General features: G+C 39.1%; 1 protein-coding gene across 1 annotated transcript in view; it reads right to left on the bottom strand.

The window, feature by feature from the left end:
* The window catches only part of tead3a (TEA domain family member 3 a), a 59,723-nt gene that overhangs the window by 24,604 nt on the left and 11,099 nt on the right, over nt 1-24,020 (bottom strand). The window contains 1 exon segment of the mRNA NM_001435891.2: nt 10,033-10,283. Within this exon segment, the coding sequence (NP_001422820.1) occupies nt 10,033-10,237 (205 nt within the window). The 5' untranslated portion in view covers nt 10,238-10,283.

Below are 24,020 nucleotides of genomic sequence, written 5' to 3'. Positions count from 1 at the left end.
AAGATAAGCTGTTGTTTGTTTACCTTCTTGCTCTGATGCGTGTGCCCGTGAAGCAGCCTGTGAGTGCCAGCACACACACATATTATGTACATCTCGACATGAGAAAGTCATAATATATATATATATATATATATATATATATATATATATATATATATATATATATATATATATATATATATATATATATAGTTCTGACCAGCTACAGATGTGAATGAATGGAGGAAGAAAGTAGTTTATCATACATTTTTCCTCCAGTAGTTCCTCCAAGGCATTTTTGAGACTCTTCGTGTTTGATTTTTTCTTTACGTACACAATTATGTCGTCGAACTGTTGTATAATTGCAATATCACACTTGTAGTAGTGCAATATGACTGTATATCATCACTGGTGGCACACTAAGGCACTTGGCCTGTGGCCTCAAGCCAATGCATGCCACCCATCAGTGCCGATATACAGCGATATCACACTGCTAATTGTGTAATTATATATATATATATATATATATATATATATATATATATATATATATATATATATATATATATATATATATATATAAAATATATATATATATATATATATATATATATATATATATATATACACACACACACACACACACACACACACACACACACACACACACATTACAGCACTTTTGTTATACATTTCCTTTTTCTCTAAAATAAAGAATGGAATGTATACATAATATCGCAAGCCAGACTTGAACCTTCATCACCCACTTGAACAACACATCACAATGTTCACTAAAACAATCTGCACCAAAGTCCAGGCATTTCTAATAGAAATTTTCCACCTTGCTCCTTGGTTTTCTCCTCAGAGGATCATCACATCTGCAGAGCTTGTGCAACTGAGATGACCTCATGTGCCGTGTTTCTGAATCAAAACTCCATGAAAACACTATCAACAAGTTCAATAAATAGCTACTACTAACATAAAAGCAGACGTAATGATGAACAGAGCCACAAATTAGCCTATTTACTGAGTGCCAGCGTTGATACATCTCCAGCCCAACAGCTCTGACGATAAACTAAAATGATTGCAGGTTGAGACTGATCAAATAAAAACCTGGCAAGACTACACAGGTGCAAGATGACAAATCAGGCTCATTACGGCCGGCAGACACTGATGGGAACATCACATTGTTTAACCATCTTCCCACGGTGAGATGAGACTGAACATTACTACAGAGCTGCTTTCTGTAAGAAGGCGGCAGGAGATTCACAGTGAATGATGAAGCTCTGAGGAACATCAACAGATGCTAAATGCTGGCAATGAGAATCAGGACATCATCACATTTGATCCTTCAGGATTCGCAGTGTGTCCTGGGACTAAATAGGCATGTTGCAAAAACATATAGTGAGCATATGTGACCCTGAACCTCAAAACCATAAGACATGACTGTCAATTCAATTTTTGAATTTGATATTTATACTGTACATCACCTGAAATCTTACTAAATCTGGAATTTTACATTGGTTTTAAAGAATAATCTAAATAATGAGAAAACCACCTTTAAAGGTGGCCAAATCCAATCGATATGTTTAAAGTTGGATTTGTTACAATAACAAAATATCACCAAGGAACATGATCTTTACTTAATATTCTAATGATTATAAAAGTCTATAATTTTAACTTCATTATTCAGTCATTTTCATTTGGCGTAATCCCTGATTTATCAGGAGTCTCCACAGTGGACCGCTAACAACTCTGGCATATGTATTACGTAGCGAATGCCTAGCCACTACCCAGTACTGGGAAGCTAATTTTAACTTTAATTGAGATTTCTTACAAGCGCCATGCATTTTCTCTGGATCATCATGAACCATTTCATCATGACCAACCAACCATCATGAAAGCAGATTTGAATTTAGCAGCTGATTACATGACACACTGAACTCTCTAATCACACTGGTGTGATCATAAAAAAAGTTCTAAATAACATACCTAAAAATACTAATGTATGGACATTTATTCATTCATTTTCTTTTTCGGCTTAGTCCCTTTATTAAGCTGGGGTCACCACAGCGGAATTAACTGCCAACTTATCCAGCATATGTTTATGCAGCGGATGCCCTTCCAGCTGCAACCCATCTCTGGGAAACATCCATACACACTCATTCACACTCATACACTATGGACAATTTAGCCTACCCAATTCACCTGTACCGCAAGTCTTTGGAATGTAGGGGAAACCGAAGCACCAAGAGGAAACCCATGCAAACGCGGGGAGAACATGCAAACTCCACACTGAAACGCCAAGTGACCCAGCCGAGGCTTGAACCAGCAGCCTTTTTGCTTTGAGGCGAATCTGGTTGGGTCTTACAGACCTTTACACCAAGTATAAAAGTTGTTCGCAGACACTGGATAAGACTAAGGCCCAATTCTAATTCTACCCCTTTACCATACCCCTTGAAGTGGTAGGGGTGTCCCATTTCTCTTTAGCTTGAAGGCGTAGGGATAAGGGGAAGGGGTAGATACCCATTCCAACTGAAATTTTTCAGGACCACACTCAAAACCAAGGGGTAAGAAAATTTCCCAGAATACACCAGCCACAACGGCAGCATAAGTGCACCAGGAAGTAAGGAGATCCAAAAATTACTATTTTTTTGTCATTATTGCAAGTTTTTACAACAAACAAGCACGTTTTAATACAAACCATGTTCAAGTTTTACCACTATGCTTAAAAAAAAAAAACGGTAAAATAAAAGGCGCTAAATTTTGCTATAACCCCTAATAATAACTATTGTATAGCAGTCCCACAACATTCTGTCACTTGATGACAATACCCTGTCAGAAAAGTCTATTGGCTGGGAGTGAGCTGCTATAATGTTAATGATGTTTTTGGTGTGTTTACATGGATGACTATGACCACTGTGTAAATTCGCAGTATAGTTACAATCTTATTGCCACATTAGATAACATAATTTATGCCTTTAGTGATTTACTGAAAATAAATACCAAAAAGAAAATACTGAAAATAAATACCAAAAGCAGTTGCGATCGTCTGATGTCATATGAAGCAAAAGATCACGATGACATATGATGACATGTGCAGTTGCTGTAGTGGTGTCCCATTTCTTAGAAGTAAATTTTTAAGCCTTTCCCCTTCACACTCTGTTTCAAGGGTCAATGGGAAGAGGTAGGGGTACAAAAATACAATTGGAACTGGGCCTAAATCTTTAAAGTGGGTATTTATTTTCTAAACAAGTTCATGTGTACTATTAAGGAAGTATTGTTTGATGTGCTGCGTGTTGAAATTAAAGTATGGCTATGGGCTTTGCATTTCATATTTTACTCATATCTGATAATAAATCCTGTCTTACATCTTAGTAGAAGGTCTAGAGCAAACTCTGAGCGAGTGAAAACACACTCCACAAAGTCACTAGGGCAGTTCTCTCCAGCCCGCATCAGATAGCTAGACTATTTTCGTGCTGTCTAGTCAAAGTATACATTGCGGCCAGTGAACTTGTGTGCACTGGGGGTGGTGAAGAGAGAGACGGGGGCATATCAGGAGACTCGGTTCACTTTCGGAGATTGACATTGAGGTTCTGGCAGGATTATCACAACTGGTACGGGGCAGGGCTTTTTGTGAAAGCAGTGGAAGGCAATGGACTTGTCGTATAGAGGGAGAACAGCGGACCCGAGGGCCTCTGTAAGGTAACGTAAGCCTTACAGAGTCGACGGATCCTGCTACCACAAAAGGACAAAATGCCTGGCTGTTGAAACAAACCTTTCTCGTGTGTTACGAGGCGGATTAGAGCTCGTGTGACAGACGTGGGTGGAGTATTATGGTGGTGGACAAGGCCGCATGGTTGAGGAATGCGTGTCCCCTTCAAGCCCAGGAAAAAAGAATGTGAGCAGTAAGCCTTTCCTACAGAGAGGGTCAAAGGTCAAAACACCCCAAAGCCAAATGAGCTCATCTGTGTGAGCAATCAAATGTTAAACTCTGATGTGTACCACAATGAGTTAACAAAAGCACTGGGGTGAGTCATAATGCAGGGTTTATCAGTGCTAAACCGTCTAATCTTGGCCTAGTCTTTACTATTCATGCTAATGATTTAAAACCTCCCAAATGTGCCAGGGAATTATCTTAAAGGGAATGTTCACCCAAAAAAAAAAAGAAAATAGAACAACTGTAATAAAGATTCTTAGCTGAAACTATGATCATTGGTGTTTGTCAGATCTGGGCCACAAAAAAGCCAAAGGAATACCACGTATTAGCCAGAATTCAACCAAATAAACCAGAACTGACCCTATTCTGGGCCACAGTTTGCTTTTATTCTGGCCCAGATCTGGCCTATTACTTCTAATAGTGAATTAAACATTGGTAAACATCAGTGAATTATATTACTTCATCACAGGTTGTGCCTCACTTCATTTTCTTTGCTGTAATGAACAAACGTTTCAAGCAAAGTTTTTAAAAGTTACCGCAGCCCAAAAGAAAACTATATTAAGAGGTTCAGGTATGAGCCCAACTAAAGAAAACACTTTTCTCCATGATGGTGACTTTAGTCAATGTGGTCCTCATATGTTTTAAGATAACTGGGCCACATTTGCCATATCTCCTCTGGGACGCATTAAGCGCACGGCCACATTAGCCAGAGCTAACTTTGCCAAATATTTGCCAAAAGTGGCCCACATTTGTTTTAGGATAACTGGGCCCCATTTGCCATACCTTCTCTGGGCCTCTATAGGCTCAAATCCACATTAGCCATAGCTTACTCTGCCGAATATTCGCCAAAAGTGGCCCACATATGTTTTAAGATAACTGGACCACATTTTCCATATCTGCTCTGGGCCACATTAGGCTAACGGCTGCATTAGAAAAAAGTTTACTGTGCCAAATATTTGCCAAAATTGGCCCACATATGTTTTAAGATAACTGGGCCACATTTGCACCTACACGTGTGAGCCACTTTAGGTTTAGACCCAGATTACCCTTAAATGACTATGCCATTATTATGCCAACTGTGGCCCACATTTGCCTTCTGTCATTTGGGTCAAATTGATCATTTTCCACATGGGCCACATTAGGCTCACATTTAGATTACATTTTGCCATAGGTGCCAAATTTTTGCCTTAAATGGCCCATATATGAATTTAAATCTTTGGCCCCCCTTTGCCATAGTACACGTGGGCCACTTCAGGCTCACATTCATTTTGTCTGGGCCAAAAAATACCACCAGTGCTGCATAACTGCCTGAAGTTACCCACATTGGTATGCTATCTGGGCAATTTCAAGAAACTGCAGTCAAATTAATGTTAAACTACGTTTTTGTGGTTTGACAAAAATGTAAGCTGAATCCCTTATTTTCAATGAGCCTGTGTCTTGAACATGAACGTCTGGCATGACATGGGGTTGAGTATTCTGTGAGTGCAAGTTATTTAACCGATTGGGTAACACTTTAGAATAACTATCCGTTATAACTAGTTAATAGACCATTAATAAACTGTTAGTTAACAAGTTATAAATGACTTGTTAAACAAAAGTTAATAGTTTGTTAATTATTTACAACTGTGCCTTATAGATGGCTAATAGATAACTTACAAGCCGTTAGTTGACAAGTTGTAAATGACTTCTTAACTGTATTTTAATTATTTATAACTATACCTAATAAATTAGTAATAGATCATGAACAAGCTGTTAGTAAATAACTTAATAAAGGCTTGTTAAGTATCGGTTAATAGTGCATATATGTTATTGGGACGTTATTCTAAAGTTGCAGCTATTCTTCATTTATTAACTGTTAGTAAATGAGGAATAGTTGGAACTTTAGAATAACGTCCCAATAACATGCTTAAGCTAATAACTAACACTTAACTATTATATTTACTCACACTTTACAGATCAGTTGTTCACCCTATAATAACACCAGTGAAACTTTTTTATTAGACCACTGGTGTAATTTTAAATTTTTATTTATTTAGTTTTCATGTTTAGCACTTCATGGGTTTGTATTCTTGCATACTGCTGTACTGCCATGTCATGGTTCAGTATGTGTGTTTCTATACATTAAAGACAACTTTTAACATTTCATCTGTGGAGTTTCTTTGGTAAAACACAGCACACAGAAAAGCCTATAAGTGGAACAAGGTTTAGAAACAAACATTTTATATTTTAAATATTACATCAAATTTCTGTAGCTTGAACTTATTCCATCCATTTGCTGTTCTACAAGGATTCATTGGTATTAGTAGATGGTTAACAAACGATGAACAACTCTCGTCTGTAAAGTGTGAGTAAATATAATAGCTAAGTGTTAGTTATTAGCTTAAGCATGTTATTGGGACGTTATTCTAAAGTTGCAACTATTCCTCATTAACTAACAGTTAATAAATGAAAAATAGCTGCAACTTTAGAATAACGTCCCAATAACATATATACACTATTAACTGATACTTAACAAGTCTTTATTAAGTAATTTACTAACAGCTTGTTCATGATCTCTTAAAAATTTATTAGGTATAGTTTTAAATCATTAAAACACAGTTAAGAAGTCATTTACAACTTGTCAACTAACGGCTTGTAAGTTATCCATTGCCCATCTATAAGGCACAGTTGTAAATAATTAACAAACTATTATTTTTTATTTAACAAGTCATTTATAACTTGTTAACTAACAGTTAATTAATGGTCTATTAACTAGTTATAACGGATAGTTATTCTAAAGTGTTACCACTGATTGTTTTTTTTTTGTAATACAATGCTCAGAGTAATACAGAATGAATGTTTACCTCAGAAATGCGATGGGCAGTACAATGGGGAAACAACACATGGCCTCAAGATGTTAGACCGCCAACACAAACACAACGGTGAGTAAATTATCAGGAAATGTTTAATTCTGGTGAGAACCGATCATCTAGCTGCTTGTTTGCATGTAGGCAATCATAAACTGACCTCCTATTAGAACAGATGTTTTTAGCAGAGGCCAGACACTTATCTGCAGACATGTCCGAATGTCTACTAAATCCAAAACAAGCATGAATTCACTTTTTAAAGCGTTCAAGTATTTTAAACACAGATGAATCATACGCAAGTAATGGCCATGATAAAAAGGAAAATGTCACACTTGACATAGGACAGGAGGCTGACTCATGCTTTATAGAAAACGCTGACTCAAATGAGAAACACATCATTCCTGTTAGAGGATCCCATGTGGGAACGGGAAAATCTGGAGGTGGGGAGTGTCAGAAGTTCACCCTCTGATTCACAATAAAACTCCCACAACACTGGGACGACTTGACCCCGTTTGTTCTTCTCTTGTTTTTCTACATTTCCAACATTCAAACCTCCTGTTGCTTTAAAATTCAGCATTAACAGATTCCCCTTCTGCTTAAAAATGGCACTTCTTCACTAAACCTCTAAAATAAAGCAGCTAAATTTAGTTTCAATCCTCAAATAAATTTTGCATGAAGAAACAAACTCATCTCCCAGAGATGGGTTGCGGCTGGAAGGGCATCCGCTGTGTAAAAATGTGCTGGATAAGTTGGCGGTTCATTCCGCTGTGGCGACCCCGGATTTATAAAGGGACTAAGCCAAAAAGAAAATGAATGAATGAAACAAACTCAACTTCATCACAAACTCTGTGAATGTCTAGGGTTTCCCTCATCAGTGTGCAGTTTAATCAGAAATCACTGCCTGATTTTGATAAATGTAAAAGCACAGTATATACACTACCTGACAAAAGACTTGTCGCCTATAAGTTTTAAGAACAATAAATAATAACTTGACTTCTAGTTGATCAATTGGTAGAAGTGGCTTCTGGATTACGCTTAGTTTACCAAAAATAAAATATGATCATGCCTTGATTTTTAATTATTTAATTAGGAGAGTATGTTCTGACTTTGCCTAAACAAAATTCTTGTCACGTAACAGAAATAATGTCCAGTATAGAATATAAAGTCATGGTGCAGTGCAAAAAGAATGAATGTTGTGTCTGACTCCCATGAGCTTGGAGGTCTGCATCCATACATCTCTGCAATGATTCCAGTAACTTATTAATAAAGTCATCTGAAATGACAAAGAAAGTGTTCTTGCAGGACTCCCAGAGTTCATCAAGATTCTCTGGTTTCATATTTAATGCATCCTCCTTCATCTTACCCCAGACATGTTTAATAATGTTCATTTCAAGAGTTCACACTTAGCTCATGATTTATACATAGCTTGTTTGGCATGCTGTCCCGGGAGAAAGCCCTGAGCTCAAGGGATCCTCGAGCCCAGGGCTCCCCCCCTTTTGCAGGGCGAGTGGAGATTGAGCTCGGGTCTATCTCAAACTCCCCCGCTGCTGAGGCCAAGGCGAACTTCCTGAGAGTAAGACATTATAAAAAAGGTTTAGGATTGTTTTATCTATAATATAGAGCACATTTGGATGGTGGGAGGAAACCGGGGAACCCGGGGAAAACCCACGCGGACACGGGGAGAACATGCAAACTCCACACAGAAATACCAGATGGCTCAGCGAGGACCCAACACCATTGGTATTCTTGCTGTGAGGCAACAGTGCTAGTCACTGGGCCACCGTGCCGCCCATTCTGGATAAAGGAGGAAGAAGGGGAGGAGGGGGGTTTCTTCCAGACGAAGATAGTTGTAGAAAGGAAATGAGGATATATATAGTGATTTGGGATCCTTTGATTGGAGGATCATAAATAGTTAATGTGGACCAGCTGGGTAAATCATGAGCACATGCTCCTCTCGAAATTAGTTTAAAACTAAATTTCACATCTGGTGACTGGGATGGCCAATCCTGTAGTGCTATCCTGCTGAAGAATTTGCATTCTCCCATGGTTTGTAATGCAATGGGCAGCACAAGTGTCTTGATACCTCTTCGTTTTCCAGCACGTGTCTGACTTATCCTCCCGATCTTTGCTCTGTTGAGAGCATGACCCGTACTTGCTGAGAATCTCCATGTATGTTGTTGTCCTGATGAAGGTCTGAGAATTCCGTGCGCGCCTTCTGCAGCCGCTGCTGAGGAGCCATACCGGTGCTGTTGCTGTTTATTCAATTCTTTGTGGATCTATGTTTTTTGTATGTTTGTTTGTTTAATTAATTATTTTGGCTGAGGTAATATTGTTAAATGAATTATCTATATTTTTGTTGCCACTTTATTTTGATAGACATGCATTTTTGGTCTCTAAATAAATAGAGAATGTTACTTTTCGAGTTACGTGTCCTTTTTATGTTGCTGACCCCTTCCTAGATGAGCATTAAAAAATTGGGGTTCGTAACGATTACATACTTGTGACGGTTGCCCAGATAGCATACCAATGTGGGCCACTTCAGGCAGTTATGTGGCACTAGTGGCCTTCCTTCAGCCCAGACAAAATGAATGTGAGCCTGAAGTGGCCCATCTGTGCAATGGCAAAGGGGGGCCAAAGATTCAAATTCAAATATGGGCCATTTAAGGCAAAGATTTTGCGCTTATGGCAAATTGTAATCTGAATGTGAGCCCAATGTGGCCCATGTGGAAAATGCTAAATTTGAGCCAAATGACAGAGGACAAATGAGGGCCATATTTGGCAAAATAATGGCAAAGTCATTTAAGGGTAATCTGGGTCTAAACCTAAAGTGGCTCACATGTGTAGGTGCAAATGTGGCCCAGTTATCTTAAGACATATGTAGGACACTTTTGGCAAATATTTGGCACCGTAAGCTCTGGCTATTGCGTTTGTGAGCCTAATGTGGCCCAGAGCAGATATGGAAAATGTGGCCCAGTTATCCTAAAACATATGTGGGCCACTTTTGGCAAATTTTCGGCACAGTAAACTATGGCTAATGTGTATTTTAGCCTATAGTGGCCCAGAGAAGATATGGCAAATGGGGAACAGTTTTACTAAAACAAATGTGGGCCACTTTTGGCAAATATTTGGCACAGTTAGCTCTGACTAACGTGGGTGTGAATCTAAAGTGGCCCAGAGGAGATAAGGCAAATGTGGCCTAGTTATCTTAAAAACAAATGTGGACCACATAGACTAAAGGTTGGAAGTGTTCAGCTTTCTGTTACTCACCATACATCTTTCCTTCATCTGAGAGGATGATCTTTCTGCGGCCACAGGGTGGATAAATGGCCAGAGCCTCCTGGAAGCTTTGTTCAATGTCAGGACTCCAGACGCCCTCCGCATCCCCGTCCATTCCGGTTTTGTCCATCCCGTCCACCTCATCCTCCTGGCCCTCCTCCGGGCTCTCGCTGGTGCTCCACTCGTTGGCTGCAATGGTGGCGGCTCCACCTGGGCCCCTGCGTGAGCCCTCACACCCAGCACTGAGAAAGAGCACAAACAAGGTCACAAACAGTTCATGCAAAATATTGAACGCTGACATTTAAAAATGAAAACATGAAATATTTTTTTATTTCATCTCAAATCATCATAAAATAGGGGTGTTTAATTATAAATAGCTGCGTCATGCCGATTAGGTATTCCAGCGTGTAGACTTACTGTCTGTACTTTGGAGTATTTTGTTACATCTCTGAGTGTGCAGCATTAATTCAAGAGAAAGACTTTGTTTAAACCAATCAGCGTGTTCTATTGTGTATGCGGTGCAACTTTATTAATATGCACGATAGCTTCGAAGACTATTTTGACCTCTTACAATGTTTAGACAGCAGAGAGATCCCATGTTGTGTTGCCAAAACAAGTGTGAGAAGAAGAATTGTTTGGAGATACGGGTCGTCAGTGTTGCTTTTATAATTTGCTGCAGTGAAGGTTTCGTTTTTATTTTCCTGCTATGAGAGCGCAGCTGGACTCACGTGTGGATTACAGTTCATGTGACGCGCAACAGAAATACGTGTCTGAGGAACATTTTTTACCCGAGAGCTTTTCTTATCTGGAAATGGTGAAATCCGGAATTGCTGCTCGTCTCCTTTTAATAAAGACGCGGCTCCAGTTGGTGTTGATTGTCCTGTCTCTTCAGATATGGTAAGTGAACGATCAGTGGTCTTTGTTTGTTTAATCAGATGGCAAAGTTAGTTTGTATCTGTAATAAAGTTCACGGCCCTTTGGCCGCCGGGAAGAAGGAGGCGGAGAACCGACGCAGGTTTAAATTATTTATTAATAACAGTGACGGCAGCTCCTCACGGAGACTGCCGTCTAAACCAAAACAAACGGACGGCAGTCTCCATGAGGAGAAAGCAAAACTGAAAGCAAAAGTAAAATATGTCCGGGCCCGGTCCTCTTTCGGCTTCCTCTGCCATCGTTCCTCCTTTTATTGTCCAGAGCTCCTTCCATGGGATCCGAGGCAGGTGCGCACCGCAGGTGTATTCACTTACGCGGTGGCCTCACTCCATTCCCACGGCTCTCGGCTACGCCCCCTCGCCACAGTATCATCAGCAGTACTCTTTCAGTTTTAAAAGACAGACCTTAGTCAAATGATTTCTAAGTTACTAAAGTTTACAGTACGTTAATATCACTATAGTATTATGGGTTGAAAGATCCGCTGTAAATGCGGCTCTCTGAGTGTAAACATGTAAACATAGCTATCAAACTATTAACGTCGTGTAGGATTTTCTCTGCATTTTGTGACATGAATAACACACACGGCTTTCTGATGCTACTTTTTGTGCATCGAAGTTACAGAGAAATGCGGAGGGTTTTTTTCTCTCATTCGCCGTGCGGTATCAAACATTGCTTTAAAAAATACACTGCTTCCAGCTGTTCCTCGAATCAAATATCTCGTTTATATCTGAATGAAAGAGCCAAACTGCAGTTAAAGTCCACCATTTAATAATTTGGCAAATAACTCCATTACTGATGTAAACATGGTCACTGTCTTTCTCCCCTGCGTCTGTGCCTTTGTTTTGCCTCTGTGAAAATCAGCATGTACCTTAACCAAAACTCCCATTTTTATGCAAATTTTTATACACCTTCCCTCTTTTCCTCCTCTGACACTCCCCCCTAAACAAAGCTGGACACGCCCACTTTCCTGACTTTTTTTCAAACTAGAGGTGTGGAAACACCCTGTTAAAACGGGGGTTTCGTGGCCCTTTAATAATAATTTAAGGAGGTGTATAGTGTGTGTCAAAGCACCTCATGTTGCATTGGGATGCTTTTAAAAAGGTATGACAGGGATCAGTTCAGTGCAATGCCCAGGCTGCCATGCCCACGTCACACTTACCATGTGAATGTAATAATGACCACATCTGAGATATATCCATCTGCTATATGCTCAAGATCTGTATATTCTGCACATGAAATTGTTTTAGCAATGAATTAGTACATCGATAAAGTCTTTTTTATATATAAAAAGTTCAATCAACTTGGAGATTTCGTTTCAGTGACAGATTTTGATCCCATTGTACATCCTATTGGACAGACATATTTGAAAATATCCTGATCTTAAAGCTTGCCATGTTACAAAAGATTTTAAAGTTTAATTAGTAAGTGCAATCCCACTTTTTTTACATGCAATCTTTAAAATATTGGCAAACATATCAATAAATCTGAATAAAAACATTGCAAATGTGGCTGTGTCTGGAGTGAAGTGAAACCATGCTGCTTTTCAGTGTACTGGATTTATTTAAAATTACAACAACCCGAGCCTTACCGCCATTTGATTGGATGACAATCATCCACTCTTATAGACTGCAGGCTTTAAATTAGACGAAATGCTCAGTAACCACAAAAACATGGGCTGACATGTGACATCCATTGTAATGGACACAAGATCTGCAGCGCATGGAACTCTCTCAGCCATCGTAAGAAAGGCAGGCTTGGAAAGAAACGCAATCAGCCATCTTTAGCAGTCTGTTCTAGCCTGTCTTACAATAATTGGTTAATTGAGATGGCTCAAGACCACTGGGAGGGTTGACAGTAACTATCATTCCAGATGGTGTGACCATGAATCTCCTATCATAGCTGGAGCTTCTCCCAACCCTACATTAAAATAAAAGATCGTGCGGGATCGTATCACCCTTTACATAAACCCTGTCAATCAAGTCGTCCCATTATGCGACAGAGGAAAGTGGAGAATTGGAAAGGAAAGACAAAATGGCTGTCGGAGTGGAGGACACACTGAGCTGCCGAGCAAGGCGCCAGATTTTTCAGACTCCTGATGTCAAGTGAAGTTCAGGTGACGAGATATCAGATTTTCAAGGCCGTGCTTTACAGCTTTCGTGAGCGGCAGAGTATTTATAGCACTGGAATTGAAAATCAAGATAACCTACTGAAGGCACTGATAAATTTCCTTCAGTGTCAACAAGATGGGCTGAGCAAGACTGGCTGCTCTCACGGCAGTTCACAAATATGTTTTTAATACCGATTTTACAAATTGGTTGAATTATATATCAGCTGTTTTTTCTTTATTCAATATAAGCTTTTCACTTATCATAGCATACGTGCTTCTGATGATGTGACAATAAAAGTGATTTGATTTGATGTAATTTTATACAAAGAAAAAAACATATTTGGTCAGAATGATTTGCATTGCAATGGGTAAAAAAAGCATTGCTTTTCAATTTTATATTACTAACAAAAACATATTAAAGGCATAATTCCCCTAAAAATGCTAAATTAATTCTTTATGAGTTTATTTCTTCTGTTGAAGATGAAGCAAGATATTTTGAAGAACATTGGAAACCTGGAAGTCACTATGGAAGTCAATAGGTTCAACTTCATGCAGTCCAATCGAAATCTGTCTTATAGCGGTCCCAGATAGCGAATGTGGGCCACTTTAGGCAGTTATGCAGCACTGGTGGTTTTCCGTTGGCCCAGACAAAATGAATGCAAGCCTGAAGTAGCCCACCTGCACAATGACAAAGGGGAACCAAATACTCAAATTCATATATGGGCCATTTAAGGCAAAGATTTACCACTGGCAAAACGTAATCTGAATGTGAACCCAATGTTGAAAATTAACATTTGGCCCAAATGATGGTGGACAAATGCGGGCCACAGTTGGCAAAAATAGTAATTTAAGGGTATTCTGGGTCTGACACAGTAAACTCTGACTATTACAGCTGTGAGCCCAATGTGGCCCATATTTTTCAAAATATAGAAAATGTGGCCCAGTTATATTAAAACATATGTGGGCCACTTTTGCGAATATTCTCCACAGTAAGCTATGGCTAGTGTGGATTTGAGCCTATAGTGGCTCAGAGAAGATATCTGTCCCTCAAATTCTTCTTTAATGTTCTGATGAATGAAAAAGGAGACCATATCTTGGCCTGAAGGTGAACTTGCAGTAACTTTTCATTTATTTGGATGCTCTGTCCCTAATTTCTCTGCAAACCACCATTTAACTGCCATTGCTCTTCGAAAAATTACCATTTGGACTTTCATTCTGTTCTGAAGTCACTGAGTCCAAATGCAAAATGAATCTGAAAAGCAGAGTAAACTATTAAGAACTGCCCACAAAGCATATTTGTGGCCATGGATTTGGTGAGTGCTCTCTCCTCTGCATTCAATGATCCTGCAGCATTCCCTGACACAAAACTGTTTTCAATAGATTCATCATTGCTAAGCTATATTTAACTGTGCTAAATGGTGGAGGGAAATAAAAACACCAATACAATTTGAGCAGAATTCCTTTACGACCACACTGGCATTAATTCACAGATGTGCCCAGTCTGAAATGTTGACTTGAAAGAACTGAAAATGTAATTATGTCCACTATATATATATATATATATATATATATATATATATATATATATATATATATATATATATATATATATATATATATATATATATATATATACATACAACAGTTCTGTCTGGTTCTTGAATCTGATTGGCTGGTAGCAGTGCGATATTTTGCCAGTAACATCACACAAAGGCCTCTTCACCCTTCACCTCTATGTATTACTCCACCCACATACAGCAAGCAACAAGCAGGCTACGGTTTGACAAATATTACTGCTATTAGACAACAAAATGTACTTTTGAGGCTTTTTTAGTCGAGAATGTAGCTATTTTAGTCGAGAATTGTAATTATGCAGTTTATTTGTAAAAATAGTGCCTATTTTAAAATATTTACAATTACTTAGAGCTCGTCGGCAGCCAAAGACCGCTGACATTGTCTATCCAAAAAATGCCGCCAGAACCGCATAATAAGCCCTTGCTCAGTGTGTTCTCTTGAGCGCGAATAAAAAGGGTGAAAAACAGACCAGATAGAGTCAATAAGAAGCTGCAAATAAGAAGCTGGATTCAGCCTTGTCCCTCCTTATCGCAAACACAACAGCAGTCTGGTGAGAAATCTCTGTAGATGGATGGTATTTCATGTCACGTTCAGCCTTATAATCTTAAAATGTGAGTAAAATTTGCTGTTTTGTCATCACCTTAAAGGGGTCACACAGCAGAAGCCCCGCTTCACATTACGCAATAGAGAATCATTCAAACACTAGCTCTAAAGTGATGTTGGTGAATTAGTAACGGCTTCTGCTGTTCTGATGTGAGCTGTAGATGTGAATGAATGGCGGAAGAAAGTAGTTCCTAATACAAAAGGGTTTTAGACTCTTTGTGCCTGATTTTCTTTTTTAATGTACAAAGATTGTGCCATCGAACTGTTGTATAAACGCAATATCACACTCGTAGCAGTGTGCTATGGCTGTATATAAGCACTGGTCGGCCATAGCACACTGCTACTCGTATGATATTGCTCATATATATATATATATATATATATATATATATATATATATATATATATATATATATATATATATATATATATATATATATACATATGCATATATGCATATATGTGCATTTTTTCTTTAAAACTACATTACATTACATTGAGTCATTTAGCAGACTATTTTGCCAAAGCAACTTACAATTGAGAAGGAATTCAGCGATTCAACATGAATATGCAATACACTCAAGAAGTGCTAATAACTTTTAAAAAGTACAGACATTTCACATTCACAAACAGCTACATTACACCTTACAAGGAAAAATAATGGGTATAATGGGTTCACTTTAAGGATTCATGCCATCCAGTAGCCACAACATGCAAGAAAAGTCACAAAAACAAAAGCACTAGACTTAATAAACAGTGGTTATCATGAGGAGGTACTAGAGGACCTACTGAGAGCGAAGGGCTGACATTCCAGACATGCCCTTATTAAGATTGCTACAGTGTCGCTAACACACTCTCTGTCTCTCTCTCCCTTTCTCTCTCTCTCACTGTGTGTCAGGAGATCTGTTGTGTCACCCACACCTCCGTCCTTTTCCTGCTGTCCGCTTCTCTCCTTCGCTCTCGCTCACGAGCACCACAGTCCAAAAAAGGCCTGAAGAACAGGGAAATCGTAGGGGGTGGGAGTGGGAGTGAGGGTTGCCTGACCAATTTAGGCATCCAGTAAGGCAAAGGAAACACACAGATCCCTTCCCCAAGGACAATACTGCTGTTTTAGGTGTACTGGGTTCATAACACAGCTCTCCTGCTAGCTAAAGCGGACTGGGAATAAATATTAAGATATCCAGTAGACAAATAAAACACAAATAAATGAATATTCTAATGATCTACTGCATATAAAATTCATATATTCACTTCATGTTTGTGTATCACTGCATATGGCAATATATGCAAATCATATACTTAAACAAGTCCCTATTAGGATTTCCCAGATATAAAACTTTCAAAATATTGCAAAAATATACTAATAAATGCTCAAATATATGAAGTATGACAGATTTCCATATGAAACTATGAGATTAAATGTTATCCAACAAGGCCTAAGTCAGTTCACATGCAGAACCATGTAGCACAGTTATACTACTATACTATGTTTGGTGTATATTGCTGATGGACTATAGTAAATATTGACCTTGGTTTCAAACATGTTGCCTTATCTGTGAGCAGACATCATGAAAAGGTCACCGCAGCGCCTGGCCTCTGAAGAGACATCGGGTTACAGAATCAAGTGACAAACCAAAAACATCCAGCACGCTTGATGGATGACCAGTGTTCATTAAAGAAGCATCTTGTCTAAACCTTTAACCGTAACAATGCGCTATTATAAACACTTTAAAGAGATGGTTCACCCAAAAATGAAAATACTTTTTCTCATGTGGTTTTAAACTTTTGAGGGTTTCTATCTTTCTGTCAAACACAAAAAAGAAGATAGTTTGAAGAATGTTGGTTGCTGGCACTCATCAACTTCCATAGGAAATAACAATTCTATGGAAGTCAATGACTTAGCTAGCAAAATTCATGTGGCTCAAATCCGGCCCACATCAGACACTTACATCCAGCCCACATACTACATGGAATGATGGCACTCGGATGGTCCGCTTCTGTTTGCCAGATCTGGGCCACAATTAAGCCATGGCAATACGACATATCAGCCAGAATTATCCCTACAATTGATCCTATTCTGAGCCACAGTTTGCTTTTAATCTGGCCCAGATCTGGTCTAATACTTCTAAGAATAGATTGAACACTGGTAACCGTCAGTGAACTATTAGCCAGAGCTAACTGGGCCAAAAATTTGCCAAAAGTGGCCCACATTTGTTTTAGGATAACTGGGCCCTATTTACCATATCTTCTCTGCACCACTATAGGCTCAAATCCACATTAGCCATAGCCTACTTTGCCAAATATTTGCCAAAAGTGGCCCACATATGTTTTAAGATAACTGTGCCACATTTTCCATATCTCCTCTGGGCCGCTTTAGGCTCACAACCACATTAGCCAGAGCTAACTGTGCCAGATATTTGCCAAAAGTGGCCCACATTTGTTTTAGGGTAACTGGGCCCCATTTGCCATATCTTCTCTGGGCCACTGTAGGCTGACATCCACATTAGCCATAGCTTACTGTGCCGAATATTTGCCAAAAGTGGCCCACATTTGTTTTAAGATAACTGGGCCACATTTGCCATGTCTTCTCTGGGCCACTATAGGCTAACGGCTGTATTAGCCACAGTTTACTGTGCCGAAAAGTTGTACAGTGCATTGCCTCCATGTAAATAACAAGCCATTGTTATCTGCCTTTTTTATAATATTGCCAGTGCGCCGAAAGCTTTGGGTCTCAAACCCGATTCCTGGAGGGCTGCAGGTCTGCACAGTTTTGCTCCATCCCTAATTAAATGCAGCTGATCCAACTAATCAAGATGTTTAAAACTAGAGACATTTAAGCAGGCGTGAGTTGGAGGTGGTTGAAGCTAAAATATGCAGAGATGCGGCACTCCAAGAATTGAGTTTGAGACCACTGCTTTAAATGAATACAATATTTGAAACAGATACGTCAGTGCATCCCTAAAAATATTGGATAGTCATTATTTTTTTCCTCAGAATTTTACAGAACAAAATGACTTAAATATTAATCAAAAATTAACTAAATGTAGAGGCCTTTTTGACATACTTGACTATTTTATTAAAATAAATATATAACATATATATATAATTGCTGAAACGATACATATTACATTTTATAAAGAATTACCTGACTAATCCCAGCAGGCACACAACTTCATACGACCTTGAAATTAAGTTAGATTAGGTCATGACATCAGTTGACCAAAATTCAATGTCTAGCCAGCGTCTAAGGGCAACGTTATTTTGACATCCAATAATGACGTCAAATTACGTTGATATTTGGTTGATTTTAATTTATGTTGGAAAGTGACCAAAATCCGATGTTTGATAGATGGCGTAACGTTCACACAACGTCAAGATGTAACATGATTAGACATTGATATTTGGTTGATTTTAGGTTGAACTCTGGATATTGGTGTCAGCCTGACATTTGGTTCTGACATCAACCCGATTTTCATTTCCAAACAAAATCTAATGTCCCCATGACGTTGGGATATGTTGGGGTACAACGTCAATATGATGTCATGTTGATGTCCTGTGCCTGCAGGGATGTTATTAACTAATTAATTAATTAATTAATGTGTCTGTTTGTTTGTTTGCTTGCTTGTTTGTTTGTTTACTTGTTTGTTTATTTATTTATTTAATATTAGTTAGTCCTTTTATTAATTAGGGATCGCCACAGCAGAATGAATCGCCAACTTATTCAGCACATCTTTTACTCAGCGGATGCCCTTCCAGCCCCAAACAACACTGGGAAACACCCATACATTCTTGCATTCATAAACATATACTACGGCCAATTTAACTTATTTAATTCACCTATAGCGCATGTTTTTGGACTGTGGGTGAAACTGAAGCACCCAGAGGAAATCCATGCGGACCCCAACCAACGACCTTCTTGCTATGAGGCCATCATGCTACGCAATGTGCATGTGACGCCCTTATTTATTTATTTATTTATTTATTTATTTATTTGCTTGCTTGCTTATTTGTTTGTTTGTTTGTTTGCTTATTTATTTATGTATTGTTGTTTTTGTTTGTTTGTTTGTTTGTTTGTTTGCTTGCTTGCTTGTTTGTTTGTTTGTTTGTTTGTTTGTTTGTTTGTTTGTTTGTTTGTTTGTTTTAAATGAGCCAGATATTTTATGAGAAATCAGACCAACCAAACTTTCTGTAACAGAACAATCTTTAAAACCACACACACACACACACACACACACACACACACACACACACACACACACACACACACACACACACACACACACATCTTAGTGTATAAATAAGCATTAAGGAGCGATTCGCAGATTTGAGTCTGAGTTTTTTGGACTGGTCTTCAGACAGGAGACGCTTCTCCTCGGAGACTTGGAAAAACAGCTGCAATGCTTGTCAACAGGGAAAAGGCTTTTGCTCATCAACAACTCTCCTCTTGCACACACACACAGACACACACACACACACACACCCTTTCACAAAGAACAACAGGGCAACAAGTAGACGGCAGCTGCTGCCTGGGATCGGGTTACAGATAAGGAGGGCATTTTAAGGCATGGGCAAGTAATGCTCAACCCTCTGATGGTTTAATGGCCGGTTGAGAGAATAGATGAATTTGAATGCTGTTCTGGGTTTTAAGTGTGTTTTATTTCACCAGGCAACTTGACAAGATCCTGCTAACACTGCCCTACATGGAGAAGTGTGTTGCCTATTTTAGAGCACGATCGTCAAAAATGCCTGAAGCAAAACATTGAGGCTTTGACAAATACCTTCAAAATGTCTCCCAAAATATGTTCAGGACCATTCGTGTGGAATGTGCACAGTTATGCTAAAACTCAAAAGTCTAACCAAATTTTTTTCAGAGACCAGATGTAATAATTAATTGAATTAGATGTTTTTTTTTTACTAGTAGTGGTTGCAGAGTTCTAGAATTAATTTGTATACATAAAGATAGTATATTAAAGTCGACTGAGACATATTGTAGACAAAAATATTAATTCAAGATGCTGCTGTAATACGTCTGTAAATACTTAAGTTCGGGATTGATGAATCTGTTTAACAGCAGAGACTACAGGCTGTCATTAGCTTTGTTTCCATCCACAGATGCCAATTAAATTTATGCACAAAACAGGGATATCGCATAAAAGACGTGCGAATGAAGCAGCGTTTGCCTCCAATGTGCAAAAGAAAACAAAATGGTCACTTCCTGACTAACTGGCACCAAATATCAACAGTCAAAATCGAATTTATTGAGGTAGGAGAAGCTGCGTTAATCTTTTCTTCTTTTAAAGGGTCATGAAACACCAAAACACAGTTTTTGAGCTGTTGACAGTCGTATATGTGTCCCACACTGCTAAAAACACTATTAGGACACCTATATTTCGCTAAAAAGTGTAAATTGGTTGTTTTTACAGTGTGTTGCATTAATGCATGAGTAAGGCTTGGTTCAAACCAATCAGCGCGCTCTATTGTGCAACTTCATTAATATTCATTACTGTCACAGTGTTTAGACTTCAGACACACCACGTTGTGTTGGCAAAACAAGCGTGAAGTGTTGCTTTTATAGTTTGCTGCCGTTAAGTTTTGTTTTCATTTTCTCTCTGTGAGAGCGCAGCTGGAGTCACGCGTGGATTAACAGTGTACGCGACGCTCGACAACAATAACTTACGTGTCTAAGGAGGATTATTGTTTACCTGAGAGCTGTTCTCATCTGCAAACGCTGAGATCCGGATTCGCTTGTAGTCTTCTCTTAAAGGGTCACGAAACACCAAAACACATTTTTTGAGCTGTTGACAGTCGTATATGTGTCCCACACTGCTAAAAACACTATTAGGACACCTATATTTCACTAAAAAGTGTAAATTGGTTGTTTTTGCGTTATTTCAAGCAAATTCATACTTCCGGTTTGAAACTAATTTTTGAAGCTGCGTCACGGTCATGACATAATAGCCTGTATTCCAGCGTGCAGACTGGGCGTTTGTGCCAGAGTGAGTCTTATTACGTCTTACAGTGTGATGCATTAATGCATGAGTAAGGCTTGGTTCAAACCAATCAGCACGCTCTATTGTGCAACTTCATTAATATTCATTAGTGTCACAGTGTTTACACGGCAGAGACGCCACGTTGTGTTGGCAAAACAAGCGTGAAGTGTTGCTTTTATAGTTTGCTGCAGTTAGGTTTCGTTTTCATTTTCTCTCTGTGAGAGCTTATCAGGATCACGTGTGGATTAACAGTGTACGCGACGCTCGACAACAATAACTTACGTGTCTAAGGAGGAACATTGTTTACCTGAGAGCTGTTCTCATCTGCAAACGCTGAGATCCGGATTCGCTTGTAGTCTTCTCTTCATAAAGACGCGGCTCTAGTTGCTGGTGATTGTCCTGTCTCTACAGATTTGGTAAGTGAGCGACCAGTGCTCTTTGTTTATTCAGTTTGTTCGTGTCGAACTAAGTTAACTATTGCACCGAGTGTAAACATGTTAGCACCACAACCAAACTTTAACCTCGTGTAGGATTTTCACCGCATTTTGTGACCGGAATAACACACGCGGCTTTCTGACACTACCTGCCGTGTGCATCTAAGGTTCCGGGAAATGCAGAGGGTTTTTTCTCTCATTCGCCGTGCGGTATCAAACATTGCATGAAAAATACACGCTTACAGCAGTTCCTCGAATCAAATATCTTGTTTGTCACGAGGGACATAAATTAATTCCCTGAATGAAAGAGCTAAACTGCAGTTAAAGTCCACCATTTAATAATTTGGCAAATAATTCGACAACAGATGTCCATGTAAACACAGTCACTTTCTCCCGTGTTTGTGTGTGTGTGTGTGTGTGTGTGTGTGTGTGTGTGTGTTTGTGTGTGTGTTTTTGACTCTGAAACTCGCGCGTGCCCAAATAGACACTCCCACACCATCCCACTTTAGTTCCTCCGACACTCCCCCCTAAACAGAGCTGGACACGCCCACTTTTCTGACTTTTTCCAAAGTAGAGGTGTGAAAACACCCTGCTGAAACGAGGGGGTTTCATGGCCCTTTAATAAATGACTTGTGCCTCAGAAGACGATGCCGACGTGCAATGAGCATGTGGTGGCATTTGCAGGTGTTCTTGACAGTCCTGGAGGTCATTATTAATATAACAACACTAATACTAAGGCATTTAAGATTGACCAAAACAACATTTCAGATGTTTTACAATGTGCTCAAGTGTGCTGGTTTGGCCATTCACACACATTTGTATCATCACATGATCTCTTTTAACAAAATCACATGACTATTTTTAATGTGCATGCTGGGATTTGTTTAGTAAAAGTGTTTCTTGCATTTTTTTTATCAAATAAAAAGTTCATCCTCTATTATGCGCATACATTTTAATGCACTTTTTTAAAATGTATGCGCATATTGGTGTTTTTATGCACATCTTCAAAACATGCATAAAAATATGTGGATGGAAAAGTAGCTGATGGTAAGAATGAATAACAAAGTATTGATAACTGTCTAAATATTGTAATATTAGAGCCCTACGATTTCTGCGATGCAGAAAACACAAGCAAAACTGTGCAATTCAGACATAAAAAGCCCTACAGCCGGCGCAATGCGGCACAAGGCGCGACGCAATTGTTGTTTGCTAGTTTTAGCTTGGCCCAAGTCATTTTGACGTTTTGCAGCTCGCTGTTTAAATAGCAAATGCATTTGCTCTCATATGTGCGCCGTATGTGCAACACGTTTCCCTATCCACGAGAGTGAAAGTGAAAGTAAAGAACGAGGAGGCTCTTTCTCTCATACTCGCGCCGTTGATGCTATGTTTAACTGTTTTCTCGCTAGTGAAGCGTTCAGTTTTTCCACTTACAAAGTCCGTCATGTAAATAGCAAATGCGCGATGCAACTGACTCTTAAAGGGAATGGGAGATGAGACTCTGATTGTTTTATTCTCAAAACACACCTATAACTCATTAAGAGAATTTGCTCAACCCTGTTAGACCATGCGCCACGGCGCAAAGTGTATTTTTCCATCCTTAAAATAGCAAAAGTGAATTCTGACATGCCCTTAATGCTTTTGCACCCTGCGCTTTGGGCTTTGGATCGTCAAAATAGAGCCCAAAAACAGGAAGTCAAGGGTATAGTTCACCCAAAAATAAAAATTGACTCTTTATTTACTCTCCCTCAAGTGGTTCAAAACATTTATGAGTTTCTTTCTTCTGTTGAACACGAAAGAAGATATTTTAAAGAAAGCTGGAAACCTGTAATCATTGATTTCCCAAAAGGAATAACAAATAACATGTTATTTGTAAATAATAAGTCAATGGTTACAGGTTGGGCGAGGCAGTGGCGCAGTAGGTAGTGTTGTCGCCTCACAGCAAGAAGGTCACTGGTTCGAACCTCGGCTCAGTCTGCCTTCACGTGGGTTTCCTCCGGGTGCTCCGGTTACCCCCACAGTCCAAAGACATGCGGTACAGGTGAATTGGGTAGGCTAAATTGTCCGTAGTGTATGAGTATGTGTGTAAATGTGTGTGTGGATGTTTCCCAGAGATGGGTTGCGGCTGGAAGGGCATCCGCTGCGTAAAAACCTGCTGGATAAGTTGGCGGTTCATTCCGCTGTGGCAACCCCGGATTAATGAAGGGACTAAGCCGACAAGAAAATGAATGAATCAATGAATGGTTACAGGTTTCTACAACTCAGGCTCATTCTGAAAATGTTGCCCTATATACATTTCTGGAGATCACAAATTATGAAGACAGAAGTACGTATGGCTGC

The sequence above is a fragment of the Danio rerio genome, chromosome 23 (genome assembly GCF_052040795.2).
Source record: "Danio rerio strain M-AB ecotype USA chromosome 23, GRCz13ab, whole genome shotgun sequence".
In the NCBI taxonomy this organism is placed as follows: Eukaryota; Metazoa; Chordata; class Actinopteri; order Cypriniformes; family Danionidae; genus Danio; species Danio rerio.
The sequence above is the reverse complement of the archived record's forward strand: the minus strand, read 5'-3'. Positions and strand labels throughout refer to the sequence as shown.